Here is a 24,316-nt window from a genome sequence, read left to right as displayed (position 1 = left end):
TTTTGATGGTAATAAATGGCTGCAGTTTACTTAACAGGTCTGCAGTAGGTACCACGCTTCCAGCCTAGCCCAATTCCTGGCACATCAGAGATCCTCAACAGAGGTTCACCAAATTGAATGCAGGCTGAAAGGATATTACTGAAAATTGATGGGAGTGGTAAGGGACGGACGTTGAAGACAAAGCTCCTCTGCTACAGAGGTCTCTGGCCACTGGGACATTACCTAAAGAGTGTTTCCTGTTCTGCAAGAGGAACAAAACGGTACGCTTATGTATGAGACTGAAACCACAGCTCTACTTTCCCCTATATCTGAACACTGTGGGTGTGCATGGGCTACACAGATGTGTGCTGTGTGTACATGTGGAGTTGATGTTGACCTCAGGTGCCTTCTATCAGTCTCCACGTAATTTCTTCAGACAGTCTTTCACTGCACCTGGAACTAGTCAATCTGTTACACCAGGTGCCCAGTGAGCTCTGGGCATCCTGCTTCTGCCCCTGTACCTCTGGGGTTACAGCCACATGTTGACATGCCTGGCTTCTTAAGTGGGGGCTGGGAATCACACTCGAGTCCTCATGCTGTGCCAAAAGCACCTGACCCACTGAGCCATCTCCTGCTATAACATCTGGAAACTCTGTGGCCCATGTTAGAAGTAAATCTTGTTAGAAAAAACAAAACCTGTCCTGTTAGTCTACAATACACTTATAGTTCATTTTCTGAATGCCACTTTGAGAACTGCAGACTGGTGGGTTGATTAGTGAGTAAGAAGAGTGATACTGAGCAAATCTGTTTCATAAACGTTTACAAAAGAAGAAGGCATAGTTGGATCACACATCTATAAGCTGTAGGTGATCTAGCTGTAGGTAAAGCCATAAACGCATACACACATGCAAATGTAAAGGTATTGTTACCATGTCTGATATGACCTCCAAATTGTTCAGCGTTATCTTAAGCACATTATGGCAGGATCTTAAGAAGATTTTCAGTTTTTCAGTCATTTGAATTATTTTTAGTAATCATATAGTATTAAGAAAATACAAATATTTTCCTCTTGAAAACGTATGTTTGTATGTGTGTTGCATGTGGATGCTTGTGACCTACAGGACCATGTCAGTAGATCTGTAGGGGAATATGCACCCCAAAACAGTCTGTCACTAAAAGTTCTCAAGTGCCATATATGCGGCACTGGTCACAATCCCAATCCAAAATTCTCCCTCATAATTTGGATGGAAAGAAATTATATTTTTCTAAGCTGCAGGATACTGAAAATTGGTGGTTTAGCAAAAAAAATTCCTGAGATGATATTTAACCCCACAATTTTGTCCAGGAACAAAAATGAAAATTCCTTAGGATAAATATAAAGTTCTAAATTTATGCTTTAAAAATTAGCTTCTCAAGATGAAGACAGAGAATATTTTTATTAGCAGCCTAGAGTTAAGTATCTGAGACTAGTGGGATCAGTCACAAATTCAATGTGAGTTGAACATAACAGAGCTAAAAACCAACAAACCTTAAGGGCAGTTAATAATACAACACAATGAAGACCAGAGTTTGGGCGAAATGCATGTGAGAGGTAAAAGGGTAAAAGGCTCCCATGTGACACACGAAGTTAATGAAACAGTCGTCTTCAGTCGGCTAGAAGGTACACACATATCAGCCCCTTGCTCCATCAGCAACACCCTGCCTGACTCCAGATGACTCCAGGGCTATTGTGCTGGGAACATCTTGAGCATAATGAGTGCGCTCTCTCTCTCTCTCTCTCTCTCTCTCTCTCTCTCTCTCTCTCTCTCTCTCTCTCTCTCTCTGTGTGTGTGTGTGTGTGTGTGTGTGTGTGTGCTGAGGATGAAATTCAGTACTTAACACAAGCTAGGTTAGGTGTTCTACCACCAAACTACATCCCAATCCACAGAATTGAAGAGACAGTCTATACACTGGAATACAGTCAGAAAGGAGCAAAGGCCGTGGGAAGAAGCCCAGCAACAATGCCATGAAAGAAGTAAGTACCTGGGAGTGAGGGAGAAAAGAAGGTTGGTAAATCCTGAGGGATGAAACCTTTGAACAGACTGAATCACCGACACCTCTAATTCCTCAACGTGTCCATTCTGTACTATAGCACCTATCATGTCTGCTCATTTCTTTACACAGCTACCTGCTCACCGACTGCAAAGCATGGCAGGGCCAGGGGTGGGTCTCATCTATCAACCCTAACACTTAGGGCAGCACCTGGCATAAAGTAGTGCTTTAACTACTGTTCACTGAATAAACTGCAGCTATATCATGGTTCTCTATGCCAATGTCCTGATTAGGATTCTCAACTAGCCTCATCAGATGCCTTTGAACAAGTCCTCCAATTACTTCTCCTTGGGTTCTTCATCTCTAAAATGAGGATTGGAATGGAATTATACTCCCAAGGGCTGCTGGATCAAACGAGGTAAACATATAAAGTGCTCAGAGGAGCACCTGGAGAGCAGAAGTGTCAGACAGGCTTGGCTTTCCTTTTCTGCTGTTATCTGTAGGTCCACTTCCAAAAGTCCAGCTTTTCCTCATCAGCTGCAGTCAGGGGAGGGGTCCCAGGCCTAAGGAGCTCTCTCTGAAACACTCTGAGAGAAGGACTGAGGCCAGTCTTGTGAGGTTATGAGTACTGTGCTCCTCACGTCTTCAGTGCTTTTGTCTAAGACCATTTTTACCTTCTCTTACTCATCTGTGAGGACTCAGGATTCTCCAGAAACATTTCAGTGAGCATACCAGCTTACATGGTTGCAGCACATTTGAAAAGTCTGTTTATATATGCTTGTCTTCACTAATTCAGTAGCTCAAAGGACACGACTTCATGTCTAATCTTTAAAACTAGTATAATGTCAGTGCATAACGGGCCTCGTGAATATTTACAAAACGGATGTTTGCTAGCCAAGTGCAAAAACAAGCTTTAGTGGTCATTCAGAAATGTGAAGACTACATAAGTGATCTTTGGATAGCAGAAACGTTAGTGACGACCACACTGATCAATGTGTGTGCCCTTCATCACGTGAGCACTTCATGGTACCCACATTTATCTAGTATCCAGTGAAATAGAAACCACCACTGCTAGGGACAGAATCAGCACACACACTGATTATGATAAGGTTGTTGAAGAATTATTGACTGAATACAAACTACAATCCAGTTCTTTCATTATTTTGATAAGTTCTCTTACATAATGTTTAAAAAACCATTACAGCTCAGGAGACAATGTTTCTAATGTCCCTAATAACAGGTTCTGATATATAATATTCACATATCTACTTAAAAATCATTGGAGTACCTACTACACACCAAGCATTATGACAAAAACAACAACAACAAAAATACACACACACACACACATCACTTTTCAAACAATTCAAATGCAGTGGATCCGAGAGTGTTTACAAACAAGCACAGTGAACTAAGGATTGCACCCTCCAGTACACTACACTGTTTCTCTGAAGCCTCCCAAGCGGCTGTACCTTGTGCTGTGTGGTGGCTGAGGAAAGGGAGTAGTGCTTGTTTACCTGTCCTCATGGCTCCCAGTGCGAACATCCTTCATGGCAGCAAATCCACAAGGCACTCGAGCATACTTATTCAAATTCTCAATAAGTGTTTTTCCTACTTCAAGGTAGTAAGGGTCTCCTGTAGCCTATTAAAAGGAGAATATAGACATAACACATGCTGCCTCACACCCATTCACTTCTCCAGGAATTCCTGAGTGCTGACCAGGTGCCAGGCCTTGTGCTAGGCACAGGAATATATGATATACAGGACATAAATCTGAAAATACACTACAGCTTTGATCACAGAATTCCTTAAACAATTGAAACCATAGACCTCGGCCTTTAAGTTACATTTCTAAGTGCTCAAAAGAGCTCCCTGACTGAAGGGAGGCGGCTGCTTTAGGACGCAGATCCATAAACAAAGCCTCCCTTTAGAGAAATCTTCACAGAAGTGGTTGTTTTGGTTTGGTTTTTTTGTTCGTCACCCCTTTTCCTTACAGCAGAGTGTTCACAGTGGTCAGGAGGGGCCTTACTTATAGAACAGTCAGGATCTCAATTTCCTGTGTCTGCTGCTTGGAGCTGCACCCTCTATCTAGATCTTCAGAAGCACTTTGGAAAAGGCATCAGCTTACAACAAATCTTCCATCTTTCTATAATTTCATGGGCTAGATGAGTGCAAATAATGATATATCCAACCATTATAACAGTAAATACTCATTTTTATTATAAAAAAGCAAGAGAGCCAACACAAAGTAGGGGAAAGCCAAGAACGTAAGTTATCTTACTTTATATAAGAAGTAGGTACTTTCTGCAAACTCTGGCCTTAGAGGGTGCTGAGCCCAATGGACCCTGAAATCTGTAGTAAATGCCTGTAGAGAAATCATATAAGAAAGCATAAAAATGTGACTGGGAATCACACAAGCAGTTCTAGACTAGAAAGCAGTATATGTAAGAGGGAAAAATCATTAACATGAGCCATGGTAAATTTTCATTCCCAATATACCGACTATTGTTGCTAAAACACCAGCTCATTTTTAGGAAGACCGTTTAACCAAGCTTATGAGGTACTGTTACTGTGTGTCCATGTTCATGTACGTGTGTGTGTTCACACATGTCCGTGTGGAGGTCAACCCCGAGTGTTGTCCCTTGGTGCTGTCCACTTTGCCTTTTGAGACAGAGGGTCTCGCTGGCCTGGGGCCTGCCGAGTAGGTTAGGGTGCCTGGCCAGGGAGTCTCTGTCTCCCCAGCTCTGGATTACAGGGGTGTACTAATATAGGGTCTAGGGACTGAACTCAGGGCCTCAGAGATGCAGAGCCAGCACTTGGCCAACTGAACCAGCTCCCCAGCCCTACATTACCTTTCAAATCACCAACTGGACCAACAATAAAACCAGAAAAACCCAGTAATGGCACTGAGTGATGCCAATAAACCCATCCTACATTGTCTGATAACTGCGTTTTCTGTTTGGTTCTTTCCTTTTCTCTCTGAATTAGTACCTCTCTGGTGTTCTGATTTCCTTTTCGTTTATTTAATTGACAACACTGTGTTTATGGACAGTCTACTGTTTTCATGTACCTACACACAGTGAAATGTTAAATCAAGTCAATTAATATATATTTTATCTAACACCATTTTTTGAGGATATTTAAAATTTACTCTCTTCTATTTATTTCCTATTCTATTTTCATCTATGCATTTTCTACTCTATGTATTTTCAAGTATGTATATTTTATTGTAGTCTGTTTACTTTTATAATAATGTCAAATCCTCAGTAACATAAATCAAGAAATTACTTAAAATTAAAATTTGTCTATCTAAAATTTAGTCAGGAACAGCCAAGAATGTTCTTCTTAAATTTTTTATTTAAGTGTATGGGTGTTTTGCCTATGTGTATGTCTGTGTTGAATCCCCTGGCACTGGAGTTAAAGATGGCTGTGAATGGTCATGTGGTGCTGGAATGAAACCTAGGTCCTCTGGAAAAGCAGCCAGCCAGTGCATTAAGCATTGAGCCATCTCTTCAGTTCCAACAGCTTTTTTCTTTAAAAAAAAAAAAAAAAAGAATAAAAGAAAACATCTGTGATCAGTGTATCTAGTTGAAACCTCATGTGATTCAACATGAACATAAGTTGTTCATAATGCACAGCCTTGCACTTGAAAGTTAATAAAACTACACTTTCCAGAGTTAACGCCTTAGGAAACACCTGTGTTAACAGAAAGCTTAGGTACTGCACTGAGAACAGAAAGAAGGTGGCTATCAACATGTTACAAAATTTGTAAAGGTATATTTCTGGAAAGCCAAAAAGCATGCTATCAGTAACTTTTCAAGTCAGTGTAGCAAAGACATCTATTATGAATGTAATATTGTTTTAAAAGAAAAGTAATTTTCAGTCAGTATGAAGACATTCTCAAAATTTTTAGGATGAGTGTATGATAACCAAAATTATATCTAATGTGCATAACTTTCATCAAACAAGCTTCCGATTATAAATGATAACAAGATCTCCCTAGATGGTGTGCATCGTCAGTTAAAATGAGGGCCAGCAAGATGGCTCAGCACGTCAGGAGGCTTGCCGTGCAGGCTGACCACCTGAGTTCAATCCCTGGAACTCACATAAAAGTAAAGGAGAAAAGAGACCACACAAATGTAGTCCTCTGAGCTCCACACGGGCATTGTGGTATACACACACTCCCCCAGTCACCCGCTCTGCACACGCACATTGCACACAATCGTAAGAAAGTCACACAAATGTAGTCCTCTGAGTTCCACACGGGCATTGTGGTATACACACACTCCCCTAGTCACCCGCTCTGCACACGCACATTGCACACAATCGTAAGAAAGTCACACAAATGTAGTCCTCTGAGCTCCACACGGGCACTGTGGTACACACACTCCCCCAGTCACCCGCTCTGCACACGCACATCGCACACAATCGTAAGAAAGTCACACAAATGTAGTCCTCTGAGCTCCACAGGGCACTGTGGTATACACACTCCCCCAGTCACCCGCTCTGCACAGGCACATTCGCACACAATCACAAGAAAGTCACAGCTGTTCTGAAAGTCAGAATGAGACAGGTTGGGGCTGGGAATACAGGTCAGTGGCAGAGCACTTCCTGGCCTGCACAAGGGCCTCCGTTTGTTCCCCAGGGATGCACAACTGTCTAAAAGAAGCCAAACCACAAGGGGTGGTGGTGACGAATACTACAACGGCCGGAGTTGAAACAGGCTGAGAAACAGTAAGCTTGGACTTTTATAGCAGTATCATCGTTATCCTAAACTAGACCTCTCAACACAAAAAGAAAAGCAAGAAGATACAATATCTATAATAAAAAAAAATCAATCTAAAGGAGTAGCCAACATCTTCAGGACAACACTTTCTATCTTTAAATTAGAAATTATAAATACATACAGATGATATAGATAGATATATAAAAATATATTATTTGCTTACCTCTGGTAGAAAATTGTGTTTTTTAATCACCTGGTATAACATTTCATGAGTTTCAATAGCAGGTCTAATATCACCCTTTAAAACCTAGATGTCAACAATAAAATCACTTAGTAAAGCATGAGCTAATTTCATCTATAACCATCACATTACAAGTTAGTACAACCTTGAAATGATAACTTTATCATTCGATTTTAGAGATCACAAACGCACTTAATTAAAATAATTTTATCCTAATATTAAGAAAATGGGTTTACCTGCAAACCTGGAAAAAAGGCAAGCAACGAATCCATCCAGGTCCGAGCATTCAGCATGGGTTTATGGATATGCACATCAAGTAGGAGAGGTGGCTGGCTAATATACCTCATTATGGCATCATAATGCTGAAAGATCACAACAAAGTGTTCGTGAAAGTATGTAAAAAAATACTATGTGGCACAGTAAAGAAATTAAGTCTGAATATAGATAGGTATGTAAATTCCTTATATGTCAATTGATTATGTAAATATTTAGATGGAAAGAAATTATATATACTGCTATAGATTTTCTCAGTCAGATGCAGAAGTATGAGTTTAGTTCAGTGGAAGAACATTTGTCTAGAATGCCCAAGGTTTCAAACCTAGGGCATGTGCACACACCATACATGGGTGCAGAGAGAGAGAAGGAGAGAGAGGGAGAGAGAGACGGAGAGAGACAGGGAGAGAGAGACAGAGACAGGGAGAGAGAGAGAGACAGAGACAGAGAGACAGAGAGATCGACCAAATATCTACTAAATGCTGAACGGATTTAAAGGAAACGAGACTAGGTGCAGCGGCATGTGTCCACAATGCCAGCACTGAGGCTGAGGTAGGAGGAAAGAGTTCAAAGGTGTCCTAGCTACATACAAGATCCTCTATCTTTAGAAGGCCGCATATTAGAGACAACAATTAATAAGAGACCTTCTGGAGCCAGGCAGATCCCTCATTCAGTAAAGTGCTTGCTGCAAGGAATGAGAACCTGAGTTCGGACACCCAGGCCCACAGAAGAAGCCAGGTGCAGCAGCACTCTCCAATCCCAGTGCTCAGGAGGCAGAGACAGAAGACCCCCAGGGCTTGCCGGCCTGGCAGTCTAGCCAAACTGGGGGGCTCTAGGTCTGATGAAGAGATTCCATCTCAATAAAGTAAGGCATACAGCAACTGAAGACAACATTCAACATCAGCTTCTGGCCTCCACACACATGCACACACACGTGTGCACATATATGAACACATACACATAGTAAAAGCAGGGGTAGAGTGTTCTGAGAAACAGATCTGAGCACCTCTACCATTAGGTCAGGATGGTTAGGATGCCTGTGTGGCCCAGTGATGTTCTCTGGTCCCCTCAGAACAAAATCACAGCTTCCATCTTACAGAGTTTAGTTTTTTTTTTTCTTTTATCTAGGGAATACGGTCCCTTCTCAGCTAACACACTATTCTGGTACTCATAACTACCCAAACTAATGCACACAATCATATTACCACTCTTATGGTCTGCTAGCTCTGCTTTTTCTGTTCTTGGAATCTCCCTTTTCCCTTCGTTTAACTGCTTTTCTTATATATGTCTCAGCTTTGAAAACAGGACAAGTTGTATTAATTAATGACCCATCAAAGAGTTACCTGTCCTACTTCATCTCTAAAAAGGAAAAAAAAAATCGTACTATCAGCAAATATATAGACAGTTTTCTTCTTCTTCTTCTTCTTCTTCTTCTTCTTCTTCTTCTTCTTCTTCTTCTTCTTCTTCTTCTTCTTTTTAGTATTCAAAAATTTACTAGGACTTAAAATGTTTTATTTACTTTTACTTTATGTGCATGTGAGTGCCTATACGCATATTTTTGTACCACACACCCATCTGGTGCCTAGAAAGGCCAGAAGACATTGGATCGCCTGGAACTGGAGTTAAGGGGGTTGCGAGCTGCCATGTGAGTACTGGGAACTGAACCCAGGTCCTCTGCAAAAGCAGCCAGTGCTCTTAACCACGACGACGACATCTCTCCAGCCCCAATTTAACAGGACTTTAAATAAGCTGTTTTGCTGGCTCATCTGGTATTTAATCCCTATTACTGACAATCTGTCACCTGTTTAGCTATGCTCTGATCACTCTGTACATAAAAACTCCTGTAGTCTCCCCACACACCTGGGAATAAAAGCACTGGTATTCCCATTTTGTAGATGAGAAAAAGGCAACCAGAGATGCTCACCCATCCCACAGTGACACAACCGGTATGCTGTCCAAACAGGATGTAAACTAAGGTCTCTTTCCTACTTTTAACTACAAGATCAAAACATATCACATATGTAATGTGGGTGAACTGATGGGTGGGGAAAACAAACCCAAAAAGGTAAATTGCTGAAATGAGTATAGTGACAGCTGATGAGTTTGCTACGCTAATCTTAGCTTGCTTCAAATCACAAAAGCAACCCGAGGATGAGTCCGACCATCTCCTTTCCCAAAGCTTCTATCTGTGCTTCTTGTGGTCCAGTCTTAGGACACCCACCTTTGAAATGAATACACACTACCCAAACCTGCTTGTCTGGTATGATCAAAGACGAGGTCAAACTTCCAACCTTTCAAATAGAATTGGAACCCCAAAGTGAAAGCTAGCTCTATCTCATTCCAGTAATTGTCTTCTGTGTCCAAAACAAGAATAGGTAAAACCCAAATGTACCCGTATCATACACTGCCCGATTTACAAATTTTCTGATAAAAGATGAAGAGGAAACTTTTTTGGAGTGTATTTCACTTACCTATTGCCCTGTCCAACATCAGAGAGTGTTGACAAAACACTACGACACATTTAAAGACAGACTTTTAAGAATATCATTTAGGTTGTTAAGTTTTCACCAATCTTGGACTCAAATGAAATTAGCTATCAAATTAATAGAAAAATAAATCAACTTACTGTATTAAATCTTTCCAGAAAACTGTCATCTCCAAGCAAGACATAGGCTTTCAACAGATACTCATAATATGAATCAATCCCTGCTCCAACTCCACTATCTAGAGGAAACACACATAAATGTGGTCCTTTATTAATCATGTCTGAAAATTCATATGGTACAAATGAGGACCCCAGTAAAGCAGAGTGTAAATTACATTGTCAACATGAAACCTGAACATAAAAACTACACCTACAGAACTATAACCTTGTCTGCTATACGGATAACAGTTAGTTCCCTTGCTGCAAATAGTTTGTTTTTAAAAGTTACTATATGAAACTGGTTATAATTTTTTCTTATTTAGAAAAATTATATCAGCATGTCTAAGCTATATGGAGGACAAGTTAACAGTGATTTAGCCAACCCAAACTGAAAAACTGAAATCTCTAAACAATAAAAATAAAAAAATAGAAATCAAGTTTTAGCAATTAAAAGCAACCATTTTAAATTTAAAAGACCCAAAAACTGCTGAAAGGAAAAAAGAAAACTTATACCTAAAATTGTAACAACATTTTTCTAAGCTTTTCTTTGTCTTTGATATTTATAATCTTCCAGAAAGAAAAAACAGATCACATATTAGGACATAGAAATAAGAACAATATCACATTTTTAACAGGATGTTTGAAAACAAAGAGTCGTCTTTTAAAAACTTGATGGAAAGTAATTTAAACCAAGAATCATGTACAGCTAAACCATCACTCCAATGGTAAAACAATGAACTATTAGGGAAATACAGCTTCGATACCCAGGGAAAACTCCTGCAAATAGTTTGGTATGAAGTATATTATCTCTGTTATCTGCACAACACTACTTTCAAGACTCCTAGAGATGCCAGAATGCAAAGATGCCCAAGTACCATTTTAATGGTGTAAACTAGCACAGCCTCATGTGCTTTAAGCCATCTCCAAATTCATTTTAATACAGAGCACAATGTACAAGCTATATATATGTTTATTATACTGTATTTTTTAGAGACAATAAGTCTATATATGTTTAGAATGAATGCAACACCCCCCACCCGCAAAACTTCTCCATGTGCAGGTGATTGAGGAAGCAGAACCCATACATACAGAGACTAGTTAATTAAGCGACAATCTATTGAAGTGATATGCAAAGTCCAAGCAAGCAAATACCTCAATGAAGTTTGCTGTTACTGCAACAATGAGGGAGTGAGCAAAAGAGAGGAGAGGTGGGGAAAGTGGGGAAAGAACAAGACCGAGACTCCAGACAGTCAGTCAGTCAGAAATACTGAGGTAGTAATATTGATTAACAGAAAAGGGTCGGAGAGGAGCAAACAAAGGGATAAGAAAGCACACTGAGTGTTTTTAGAGACATAGGTATCAATCAAAAACAAAAGGATGAAAAAGAACAGAAAAGATGCAACACACTGAAATAACATAAATAGTACAAACTACATGCATAAAACAACCCACAGATTAAAATATGAAAACCAATCCAATCCATCTAGATATGTGCAGATACAAGCACCTGCAGGAAGCGAGAGGAGGAGGATGGGGAGGTGTATCCGCAAGCCCCATGAGGTAAGTGCAGACAGCGCACTGGACTAAGAGAGAGGGTCACTACCCAGTGTGACCGAGGGCTCAGTGCACCTGCCATACCCAACACAATAGATATAAAGCAAAAATGGAATGATAGAAGAAGCATTGCTAGAAACCATCTACTTTAATTCTTGACAGGTCAAGCAAACAGAAAATCAGTAGGGTCTCTACATTATTGATAATTGAGTAGAAATGGAAATTAGCTCAACCACTGTGAAACTCAGTATGGATTTTAAAATTTTAAAGATTCCGTTCTTCTGACCAGAATATCTTTCCCTTAATAGGCCCCCAATACCACCGTTAACATTCTCCTCTCTAAAGAGGTAACCCTAAAATCATTTAGTAGACAGTTGAAATTGGGGAGCCCATTTTCACCATGAAAACTCAGAGATACAGTTCCAAAGCTGTTCACAGAAGGGATGAGTGTCTGGACTGGAGTTCCAGCCCCACTCTTGTGTATAGTCTATAGACAGAGCTCCCTTCTGACACGTCCCAGCCAGAAAAACAAGGGTGTTACTGGAAATGCTGCCTCTGGGTTGGTTTCCTGTCCTGAGCTGCCTGGGCACAGTCTGCTCCCTTAAGAGTTAATCCAGTTGGGTAGGTCAATCACCCAGGGAAGGCGCCATCCCTTAGGAAGGCTGATTTGCCCTAAGTCATGCTAAAGAGATGGGAGGGATAATTATCCCTTTAATGAGATAATGTGCCCTTCCCAGAATTCCTGCCTTCTGTACAGCGCCACAGCCATGGAGCTGTGTGAGTGTGCCTGCTTTTTTGAGTTCCTTTTCTTCTGTCTCTTTTTTTTTTTTTTTCGTTTTTCGAGACAGGGTTTCTCTGTGTAGCTTTGCGCCTTTCCTGGGACTCGCTTGGTAGCCCAGGCTGGCCTCGAACTCACAGAGATCCACCTGGCTCTGCCTCCCGAGTGCTGGGATTAAAGAAGTGCGCCACCACCGCCCGGCTCTTCTGTCTCTTTTAAGCATGCTTTCCCTAACACTTTGGACTTCATTCTATCTCCGAAGCTCCCCTCCCCACCATGTGGCTGACCTCCATGCTGGCTTAACTTAAATGGCATAGCTTTTTCTCTTTCCCTTCAAAAATCTTCCTCCCCAGGCAGGTGCTAAGATTTATAGCTCGCCTGCCCTGGGGTGTGGTGATATTTTCTTTGTGCTCTAACAAATAAAACTTGCTTGAAGATCAGAGGGCAAAGCCTGCCACTAGTTAACCATAGAGGCCAGGCAGTGGTGGCACACACCTTTAATCCCAGCACTTGGGATCTCATGCCTTTGCTCCCAGTACTTGGGAGGCACACACGCCTTTAATCCCTGCACTAGAGAGGTTGAGACAAGAAGTGTTATGGCTAGGTGGAGAAAAGGAATATAAGGTGGGAGGAGACAGGAGAGCTCCTCTCCCTTCCAGGTTGAGGATCTGGTAGAGGTAAGAACTCTAGGGGCTGGCTGCTCTGCTTCTCCGATCTTTCAGCTTTCACCCTGATATCTTACTATGGGTTTTTATTATTAAGACCAATTAGGGTTTGTGCAATACTGGGGTTTTTCTTTTAAAAACTCTAAATTGTCTACAAGTAAAAGAAAGAAAGAGAAAGGGGGGGGAGAAAGGAAGGAGACAGAGAGAAAGAAGAAAAGAAAGAAAGAAAGGAAGGAAGGAGAGATAGAGAAAGAAAGCAAGCCTTAAAATTACATTTATTTTAGCTGTCAGATTAATAATTATATTTTTATTTATTTAAATGCAGGTAATTCCTTTTTTTGTACACAAACAAGATAAGTCTGGGTATATCAACCACTCAGGGCAGGTCCCAGATGTTCAGGAGTAGCTGATCAACAAATAATGGACTACACAGCTTTTGTGTACTCCGATCTGGCTACAGTTCTCCTTCTTTCTTTCTTTTTGAGTGCTGTTGTATTTTGTTTTCTAGCTTTTGTTCTAGTCTTGGACTTCTGGTTTGCTTTTTGAGAAAGAACTTAAAGTTGGGTGGGTAGGAAGGAGAGAGGAGCTGGAAGAACTTGGGGGAGGGGAAGAGTATGATTAAAATATATTAAAACTTAAAAACTGTTTCTAATATTAAAAAAGAAAACACATCTAGAAAAAAAAAATCATTCAAGCCCAACAGTGCAAAGATACACATTATAAATGTTAACACAGGAATAACAATGGCATATTTGTATGTGGGTGCACACTTCCATAACTGCTTCCTGCCACCTGTCTTTGGGTTCTAGGAGATCAACAATGCGGAGTCTGCTAGCTCTTGCTACAGCCTGCTGATGCAGCATTTCTATGCTAACAATCATTTACAGCTCTCAGGAGGGAGTTTATGAGACACCTCTCTGCTTTCACAGCCCCCAGGAGCTCTCCAGGCATGGGACCCTGGCACCACTCTATAAAATATTACAGTGTGCATATTCTGTATACATTTTGTTATTAATTATTCTTCACAATAAAAAAGTCATCTGAATGAGGTAACCAGTCTTGAAAACATCAAATGGAAATATGGTTTGTGTTCACTTAGATATGGATGTTAGCTGCCAAGTCTTCCACAGCAGGCTGCAATCATATAACCACTGTGGTTGAGCACCGAGTAAGGGACTGGGGGAAGAACTGGATCACCCCATTAAGGGGAAACGGAATAGGTAGTTATGGGGGAGGGGGAGATGCAGGAGGCTGAAATGGGAGGACCAAATGGGGAGGGGGACAGAAGAGGGGAAGACAGAAAAGAACAAAGAAAGAAAATGTGTATAATAGTAAGTATAAATATTACATTTATTTTAATTGTCATAGATTGATAATTACATAATTTTATTTATTTAAATACAGGTAACTCTTTTTCATTTATATACAAGATAAGTCTTTTGGAAAACAGGAACATAAAAGATAACCTCATTAGGAACATTTCAGTGTACGTCCATCCTTCAGTGCTTGTCTTAAAGGGGAGTTTTAAAACATAAAATATTCTTTATGATACCCTACATTATCCACTCATAACAATGTTATATTTCTTTCCCTAATTCTAACTATTTTTAAAAACTTAATGCCACAACACTTAGAATATAATTTTCCCAGCTATTATGTTATTATCACTTAATTCTGTTTTCCAGTATTGTCAATAAATATATGATGATATCTTAGAAACAAATTTCCCGTGGTTCACACTATTTCCTCAGGCTAGAATCCATGAGTAAAGTCATTAATCAGGAGGACTAATAGCACTAGCAGTGACATTTCATAGTAAGTATGCACTGCACGCAGCCAGGGCTGTCCTCAGGACTCCAGTCAACTCATGGAACCCTCACAGTAACTCTGAAGCAGTCCTAATGCCTCATCTTTAGACATGGAGCAGATACAAACATAGGCTACACACACACACACACACACACACACACGGAGAGAGAGCAGACTGTGACAACATTATTAAATATATGTGATAACATTATTAAAAATATAAACTGTGAAGTGAAATGAAGTACTCTGATCCCTAGTCCTCAGAGAAATCAACCCTGGGGTCTTGTCTCTCTATACCTGCTAACGCTACATGACTAAGGCATGAAACAATCTAGCCCGGTGGTCTTCACAAACGCTGGATTCCCAACCATCCCAGGGATGTGACGGTCTGGGTTGTAAAGCCCAGCTGGCATACCTTTGCGCACCCAGTCTCCAGTGTGGATATTGATAGTCACGCCTACTAAATTGCTACTTCGTTGTCTTTTTTCCCAGAGAAAATCAAGAGCTTTTCTTGCATATTCCTATAATTAAAAAAAAAAAAAAGCATATTTGAAGAACTTTGTCTCTGGCAAAGGGGGAAACTACAAATCTAAGATCCATAGGATCTTTTAAGAACTAAGCAAAATTCTTAAGACAACCACTTATAAATTTCCTTAAAATCTTGCCTTGGCTCTTTTCAGCCACTTCATAGTAAGAGATTTCACCAGAGAATATCCATGGCCATTTACTCTTGCAGCATGGTTCACATCCATACACAGATTATTATATTAACTGACATAATTAATGCACTTGTTAAAACAATTATTACCACCGAAGTGCAAAGTGGGTATCTCCTAAAGTATTCTTATTTTGCAAACTTGAAGAGAATTCACAGCTGACATGCTATCTTTGAAAGTCATTTCAGATATTTTTTTAAGTGACACATAATTTTATCAGTGAAAAATTAGCAAATAACTAGGCTACTGAGGACTTATTTGTATATTAATGCACATATACATATATACATACATATGTATATATAAAATTATAACCTTATGACCACTTCTTTATTTTTATCCACTGGATATTAAATTGAAATTATTTCTGACAAAATTCTTAGCTTTGAGCCAGGCGGCGGTGGTGCACGCCTTAATCCCAGCACTCAGGAGGCAGAGCCAGGCGGATCTCTGTGAGTTCGAGGCCAGCATGGTCTACAGAGTGAGATCCAGGACAGGCACCAAAAGCTACACAGAGAAACCCTGTCTTGAAAAATAAACAAACAAACAAACAAACCAAAACCAATATTCTTAGCTTTAGATAAAAAGATGTTATAAATGGAATAGCAAATGATATCTACTGGTAAAATTCTAAATTTTAAGGCATGAACTTATTTAGTAATGCAAGCAAAAATAAATCATTAAACCTAATTTGTTACTTTGTAGGTTTGGCAATAGAGTGCAAAATCATTTACGTTCTTGATGCAAATGATGAATGGTAATTATACTGCAACAAAGTAGACCACAGCTATAATTATATGGTGAATTTTCAAATCTGTAAAGTGTGATGCTGATTATATTTCCCTACTTCTATTTTACAGCTTAAAAAAATAGGAACAGTAAAATTACAAACTTAATCAAAGCTTAAAATTGAATTATAGGACACTAATACAAGTATTCTTATTTCTTTGTATACTGGTCTCCATATTCTAGGGTCAGCAAAATTTTTCTGACAAGGGACAGATAGAAAATAGTTCAGGCATTGTGGGTCATACTGTCACTGGTCACAATTTCTCATGAAGTAGAGAGAGAGACAGAAGTAAGTCACTGAGCAGAGCTGTGGTTTCACATCAACCTTTAGACGGCAACAGACAGCAGCTCAAAACCTGTGACAGCCAGCGATGCCCTGTCAAAGGCATCCTAGAAGTTTTTAGATCATGATTTTTTTCAATAGATTTATTCAGAAAAACAAAACAGGCCAATGGAAAGAGTAAAGACATGGACTCTAAATCCAACTCCATTCGTTCACCCACAGACTGCAGATTTACCTCATTGAGACTCATTTTCACCTATAAATGCATCAATATTTCAGAATATTAAGAATTTAATATTTAATTACATGTAATATATTAAAATATTTAATATTTAATTAATATTATATTAAAACATGTACAAGTACCTGTACTGTTTAATGAAGGGAAACTACTAGACAATAAGGTATTTTGAAATGTAAGTTTAAACCATTAACCGATCACACCTGATAAATCTGTCCTCAAGGCATAAGAATGTATCCTCCATTGAGACCCAGACGAGCACAGCACAGGATCTTCTTGCTGGCTTCGTTCACATCCTTATCCAGTATCTGTATGGTGCTTGCTATGTGTTCCCTACTTCCGCTCTGTCCATGTGACCATCTTATGACTTTAAAAAAAGTCACCTAAGTCATGTGTCTAACAAAGTGGACACCTAAGTAACTTTGGCATTCCAATGATAATTATAGCACCATATATACTTACATCAGACTTCTTTAATGAAAGACAAAGATAGACCCCAATAAAATATGCAGAGTGATATAAGTCTTTTGAATAACAAATAACTTTTTCCTTGAAGTAAACAGATTATTCTTGTTCAAGCTTATATACAAAAATTTCACGATGGGTTTAAGCGATCTGTGAAGGTTTCAGAGATATAACCAACCATTTGGAAGTCTAACAAATAAAACACAGATGCATGGACATCTGTGCTATAAAGGAGTCATCAAATTTACCTAATGTAGCTAAACACTCCTCTAAGGAGAAAGCTAAAATGATCCTTGATGGTCTGTGAACAAAAGGCAAACTTGTATTTAATACAGCTGCTTCACAATGACTTCCATGCCTGTAACACTAAAATTTGATTACAGGACATCAAAGTAACAGTAATCCTACAAGGGCGAGTCCTAATCCTTAGCCAAAGGAGACAAACAGAAACTTAGCTCTTCCCAAACCCCAGATGAAAAGCCATGAGAATCACACCTCAAATATTGTCGCTCCTGTGAACCGACTCAGTGCAGCGAACTCCAGGATCAAGGTCCCCGCACAGGCTGTACAGGTGTCTGTCTCAGTTCCTGTCCGGGCTTCTGGCTTTCTGATGCCAAACTTCAAATTAATCTAAATACAATGGGAATGTTATCATGAGCAACGACCAAGAGACAAGTGAGTTTCTGATCAATCACTGTCACAAGACTATCAGATTATGAAAAGAAGTCATGAAGTATATGAACACTGAACTCAATCTGAGGATCTCTGTAGCTTACCAATGAACTTCTAGAAAAACATATTCTGAGCATATAGGATTTATGGGGTAAATAAGTTCTCATTTTTTCTTGATGATGTAATAATACAACATCATTATAACAATAAATCGTTAAAAAGGTAGATCAGCCTTAGGAGAAATTAAGTTTGAGAATTTATGAAACTAGTACAATGTTAAGTAGTTCATAGAGAAAAACTTGATTGTAATGGTATATATTTAGAAGAGATTAAAACTTTGTTTTATAAGTTTTTATAAATTAATTTATTCTTTGGCAATTTGATACATGCACACTCATTACTCCACCCTGATCCTCCCTCCCCCCATAAAGTCCTCTCCCCACTATCACTCTTTCTTTTATTACATTCATTATTTATCTGTGGAGGCATGTGCATGCCACATCATGCATGGGGCAGTCACAAGACAACTTGGGAGAGTCAGCTCTTTCCTTCCGCCAAGTACACCCTGGGGACCAAACTCAGATACTCAGGCTTAACGGCAGGGGCCTTTATGTGTCCCGAATCATCACGAGTCCACACGTCCTTTTAATTTTGCTCTGTGACTCACTGAGTTTAACTAGGGCTGCCCACGTGAGTGTGAACTATCCAGCGGAGCAGGGGACTCCCTTGTGACTACATCACCGAGGACACTGACTCCCCACCTCCAGTTCCTGATCAATATTTGTTATCTAATGTAGAGTAGATATCATAATAAGATACAAGGAAGTAGACCTTTGCCTTCAAGGAGTTTAAAAGCCAGACAGAATAAATAGGATAGGTATGAAAACAGAGAATAAATAATAATGAAAGTCACAAATAAGTGCAAAAAAATCGAGGAACTGATAAAAATAATGCTAAAACCAAGGAAATAAACTATCACGGGGTTGGGAGTAGCTGCAAATTAAGAAAGGTGGCTGATCAGGTCATGGACCCTAAAGGAGAACCTATGACTGCCACTTTGCTAAACCAATATAAGTCCCAGCTGCATTCTAAATGCTTATGATTCTTCTGAGCAAATGGAGACCATGACAGGAGCCACAACTGGTCAAAACGCAGAGAACAACTGACCGTGGGGTGCCCAGCCCCAGTGGGTACATCTACAACACAAGCCTACACCAAAGAAGGTTCAGGGAACATCACGGAAGAAAGGCTGGAAAGACTGTAAGAGCCAGAGGACGAGGGTGTCTGCTGTGAGATAGTGTCTTCATATATGACAGGGAAAGGCAGCTATGAAATCTCAAAAATACAGCTGACTAAACAAGACCCACATATCTGCTGACATTCCAACAAAGATGGGAAAACTCTGCCAAGGCTATATCCCTGGATGAAGAACTCTAGAAATTAATACCTGCTGATGGCGGTTATTCAATCCAAGTGGTCAGCCCTAACCAAACACACATAGGAACAACACTAAAGGGACTCCACAGGCTCTCTCTAGACATGTAAGAATAGTTTAAAAGGTCACGAATTTGAGAGGGCGTAGAGGGCCATGAGAGGAGTTGAAGAGGGCAGAAGAGAGGTGGAAATGATGCAAAAAGAGTACTCGTGTATGAAATTCTCAAAACAATTAAATTAAGAGAAAGGTGATTAGCCAGCAGTGGTGGCACACGCCTTTAATCCCAGCACTCTGGAGGCAGAGGCAGGCGGATCTCTGTGAGTGCAAGGCCAGCCTGGTCAACAGAGTAAGTTCCAGGACAGCCAGCAAAACTACACAGAGGGAACCCTGTCTCAGGAAGAAAAGAAAAAAGAAAAAGAAAAAAAATGATTAAATCCAAGTCATAGTCAAACAATGAGATTTATCTGAGAATTAGCTTTGAAGATTTAAGAAGTGTTATTACAAAGTATGAATAAGGTTTATATATGAGATTTTAATATGACCATGACCACCATTGCACTCAGGAACTCACAGCAGCTGTAGTTACCTGTACAAGACTGGGCCTGTCAACATTTCATCATGGGGATGCTGACAGGTCCACACTCCAATAAATAACCTCCTACCCATGCTCATAGAAGCTACCTTAATTAAACCTAGTGGGACACACACACACACACACACACACACACACACACACACACACACACACGCACACACACGCACACACACACTCAATCATATGCATACGGGCATGTGCTCACACTAACATACACACAATGTGCATACAGAAGAAAAAAAGGAAAAATAGCCAAACTGGAAATTTAAATAATAAAGGGATTAATTCTAGTCTTCAGTAAAGAAAGAGTTTGAGTCATGATATACTAACATGGTCGGGAAATCAATGGATATGACCTCTGCTTTGAAAAGCACCTACCTGTGTCATGCTGCTGAACAACTACCCAGTCAACAATGACTTCCTAACTACAAAAAAATGAGCCTAGCTTGCCTTAAACTCTCAGAGAAGTTATGCCAGGCAGTAGAGATGGTAGGCCTGAAAAAAAAAGCAATTAAAAATGTCCCTATCGGTTTGTGAGAGCACTATCTACTGTTTGGGGTGGAAAAGTCGTTTCACTGGGGTAGAGGAGTGTGGTTGTTTGAATGAGAACAGCCCCATAGGCTCACATTTGAATACTTGGTCCCCAATTGCAGGCCTTATCTGGGAAGGATTAGGAGGTGTGGCCTTGTTGGAGGAGGCACGTCACAGGGCCGAGCTTTGAAGAGTCCAAAGCCTCCTGCCATCCCAGTGTGCTCTCTGCTGCCCGCCTGCAGTGCGGGATGGACGTGGGCTCTCGGCTGTTCCTGCTGTCTTCCCTCAGACATCATGGGCCACGCACGACCCTTTGAAACCATAAGCACGGACCTCTTTCTTTATGTTACCCTGGCCAGGGCGTTTGTCACAGCAACAGAAAAGTAACTAAGGACTGTCAGAGGACACTAGATAGTCTACTGCCACACTGAAGATTTCTCAATGTTAAGGAACAGTCAGTGAGGCAGGGAGAATGCACGAGTTTTGAAAGTAATTCAATATAAAATATGTTTTAGTAATACTAAAATAATAATAAGCCTGAGCAAAGAATAACCACACTAAGACACTGTAGTCTGCAAATGAAATGAAATTGGCTTGAACATCAAAGCAGCAAATGAAAGGAAAGGTGGCAGACCTCGTGTCTGACTTGGACAAACAGGACAGAAACAGTGTTACTATAGAATGAGGTGGTCAGGAGAAAGCTCACTCCGTCCTCCACAGTCTCCTTCCCTCTGCTTTAGAGATAAACTTTTCTGGGAGGACAGAACAATCGCAAAGCTCCTTCGACCAACTACTGCCAGGTCTCCTTAGAACCAGCAACGAAAGAACCCCAGGGCCAGTGACCCACACCGCAGCCTCCTCCCTCAGTCTGCCCCACTGAGGCTGTAAGGGTCACACGGAACCCCAGGGCCAGTGACCCACACCGCAGCCTCCTCCCTCAGTCTGCCCCACTGAGGCTGTAAGGGTCACACGGAACCCCAGGGCCAGTGACCCACACCACAGCCTCCTCCCTCAGTCTGCCCCACTGAGGCTGTAAAGGTCACACGGAACCCCAGGGCCAGTGACCCACACCGCAGCCTCCTCCCTCAGTCTGCCCCACTGAGGCTGTAAGGGTCACACGGAACCCCAGGGCCAGTGACCCACACCGCAGCCTCCTCCCTCAGTCTGCCCCACTGAGGCTGTAAGGGTCACACGGAACCCCAGGGCCAGTGACCCACACCGCAGCCTCCTCCCTCAGTCTGCCCCACTACAGACTGTAAGGGTCACACGGAACCCCAGGGCCAGTGACCCACACCGCAGCCTCCTCCCTCAGTCTGCCCCACTACAGACTGTAAGGGTCACATGGAACCCCAGGGCCAGTGACCCACACCGCAGCCTCCTCCCTCAGTCTGCCCCACTGAGGCTGTAAGGGTCACACGGAACCCCAGGGCCAGTGACCCACACCACAGCCTCCTCCCTCAGTCTGCCCCACTGAGGCTGTAAGGGTCACACGGAACCCCAGGGCCAGTGACCCACACCGCAGCCTCCTCCCTCAGTCTGCCCCACTAAGGCTGTAAGGGTCACACCCAGACACATCCCTCCTTCTGGAGCGTCTCTTAGATTTATCACTCTGCCCACCGCATGACAACCGCTCCTGAATGTCTGAATGCTTTCTCCTCAGCAGCTCCACTTCCTCCTCAGCCGCTCTGGGAGAGTAACACCTTCCTACTCACAGCTACTTCAGCACCAACAGCTCGGGCCCACGCTGCAGTCTGTCTCCTCCTTCTGCAGCAGAATCTAGTCTGACACACTGAGGCTGAGGAGAGCTTATGCTAATCTAATTTCCATGTCGCTCAAATCTAAGTTAGCCACCACATTAATATAACTTTGCTGTCAGCTCTGACACATCTCTTTCCAGGCTCATGAGGGAGAGGAACACCTCTGATCACAAGAACTCATCCTGCAAACAATAAGGAAGTGTCAACAAAGTCGTCCTCGTTCACAGTGACTTACTCGGGGATAAGGAAGGCCGCTGGTAGTGTTGAAAGCTGGCAAGAGCTTGTAGCCCAGCTGCTTTGCCATTTGGAGAAGTTCATCATTGTACCACTGCATGTATTCACCTTTTTCCTTCAGCATGATCGCCAGTGAGTGTCCACCTAAAAGACCCCTAGGATCACAGAGACAAAACATTACCTGAAATTTAATTAAACACTTATTTACAATTTATTTACAAGCTATACACGAGAGGGTATGAGCATTTACCCCCCACAATTTGTAAACATAAGGAAAGGCTACAGAATAATTTCTGTGATGAATAATAATAATAATAACAGAATAATTTTGTGATGAATTCTTTTTTACTGGCTACTCATTTTATAACAAACTATTATAATCACATAGCCAACATATTAAAAATAACAACAACAACAAAAAAACCCATCAGGGACTAGAAAGAAGGCCCAGTGGGTAAAGGCACTGGCTGCCAAGGCTGCAGGTCAGAGCTTGAACTCCAAAACACACTCAGTAGAAGTAGAGAACTGACTCCTTCCTACAAGTTGACCTACATGTCCTTCCCCCATATATACAACAAATAAATAAATGCAAAAATACACAATCTATTGTAAAGTACTTGACATTCTTAAGTATCTTAAATTTTCTTAAACCAGGGATCATCCTAGATCATGTATTCTAACAAATGAGCTAAATGTTTTTAAAATAAATTTAAACTTTTAATTTTATCACCATGAAATCTTTGACTCTTATTATAACATTTAAAAATTAAAAACATCTTTTATCTCATTAAAGGATTAATAATCTCTAAGAGCTATCAAGGACTTCTTGCATTTAATTGAAGAGTAACTGACTTTGACAAGAAAATGGAACAGAGAATTACAAAAGCTATTAAACATAAACTTACCTAACGTTGTGATGAATTATTTTTATAATCTCACACTTTTAGCCCTCCAGGGTATTTCTGACTGTCTGAGGAGCAAGCCTGTTAACTGAGTCTCATCTGGCTTCTTTCTCTACAGAGGCTCCTAGCTAATGCTGGCTGACTGTGGAGGGTCCTGGAAACCTCTGATGTAACTAGCAGTAAAGTCACTCAACCTTTCCATTTTCACTCAGGGATCACCTGTAGTCTGGGTCTCTCTCCAAGACTGCTGTGTGTGTGTTACAGCATAATCCAAGGTCATCCCCATGGCTGTTTCAAAACACCCCAACTTTTATCTTCTTCACAGGGGAGGGTGTTGAGACAGGGCCTCCCCCTAGCTCAGGCCTGCATGGGACTTACTGTGTGGCCAGGCTGCTCTTAAGACTACTTACTCCTACCCCATCTTTCCAGGATCACAAGCCTCAGCCACCATGCCCTGACTCCAAATTTTATCCTCTTTTTTTTTCTTTTTTAAAAACTGTAACTTTTGGGTGTTTCGGCTGCATGACTGTCTGTCCACACATACATGCAGTGTCCTCAAATGCCAGCAGAAGGCATTAGATCCTCTTGCACTAGACTTCCAGTGGTAGTGAGAGGCCATGTGGGAGCTGGGAATTGCACTTGGGTCTTCTGCAAGAGTAGCCAGTGCTCTTAACTGTTGAGCCATCTCTCCAGCTCCCAGATTTTATCTTTTAAGCATAAGAAACTCCTTTACCGCCTTCAGTAAACAATCAGCCTGAAGCTCTTCTACGTTAACACTGCAGCTTTGTGCTGCATACTTACCCAAGAACTCTGATGTTTGTTTCAAAGACTGACACAACCACATCATTATCTAAATTAACATCTCGTAAGACTTTTCTCACGGCATCTTCAAATTCCTTAGTTTTGTTTAAAACCTAGGAGAAGAAAAGAATGAGATAAAAGTCTTTTCTACCATGCCAAGAAAAAAAAACTATACTCAGAATGAGACACTAAATC

General features: G+C 41.0%; 1 protein-coding gene across 4 annotated transcripts in view; it reads right to left on the bottom strand.

The window, feature by feature from the left end:
* Edem3 (ER degradation enhancing alpha-mannosidase like protein 3) overlaps positions 1-24,316 on the bottom strand; it is a 66,764-nt gene that overhangs the window by 20,882 nt on the left and 21,566 nt on the right. For all 4 annotated transcript variants that reach the window (XM_052737172.1, XM_052737169.1, XM_052737173.1 and 1 more), the window contains exons 5-13: positions 24,122-24,234; positions 22,420-22,573; positions 17,690-17,824; positions 15,116-15,221; positions 9,877-9,974; positions 7,214-7,339; positions 6,960-7,043; positions 4,292-4,375; positions 3,528-3,652 (exon numbers count right to left, since the gene is read on the bottom strand). In XM_052737172.1, the coding sequence (XP_052593132.1) occupies positions 3,528-3,652; positions 4,292-4,375; positions 6,960-7,043; positions 7,214-7,339; positions 9,877-9,974; positions 15,116-15,221; positions 17,690-17,824; positions 22,420-22,573; positions 24,122-24,234 (1,025 nt within the window). The remainder of the gene's footprint in view (positions 1-3,527; positions 3,653-4,291; positions 4,376-6,959; positions 7,044-7,213; positions 7,340-9,876; positions 9,975-15,115; positions 15,222-17,689; positions 17,825-22,419; positions 22,574-24,121; positions 24,235-24,316) is intronic.

Source organism: Peromyscus californicus, unplaced genomic scaffold (assembly GCF_007827085.1).
Source record: "Peromyscus californicus insignis strain IS unplaced genomic scaffold, ASM782708v3 Scaffold_14__1_contigs__length_90479793_seg_2, whole genome shotgun sequence".
Taxonomy (NCBI): Eukaryota; Metazoa; Chordata; class Mammalia; order Rodentia; family Cricetidae; genus Peromyscus; species Peromyscus californicus.
Note: the sequence above shows the minus strand (reverse complement) of the source record. Positions and strands in the feature narration are given on the sequence as shown.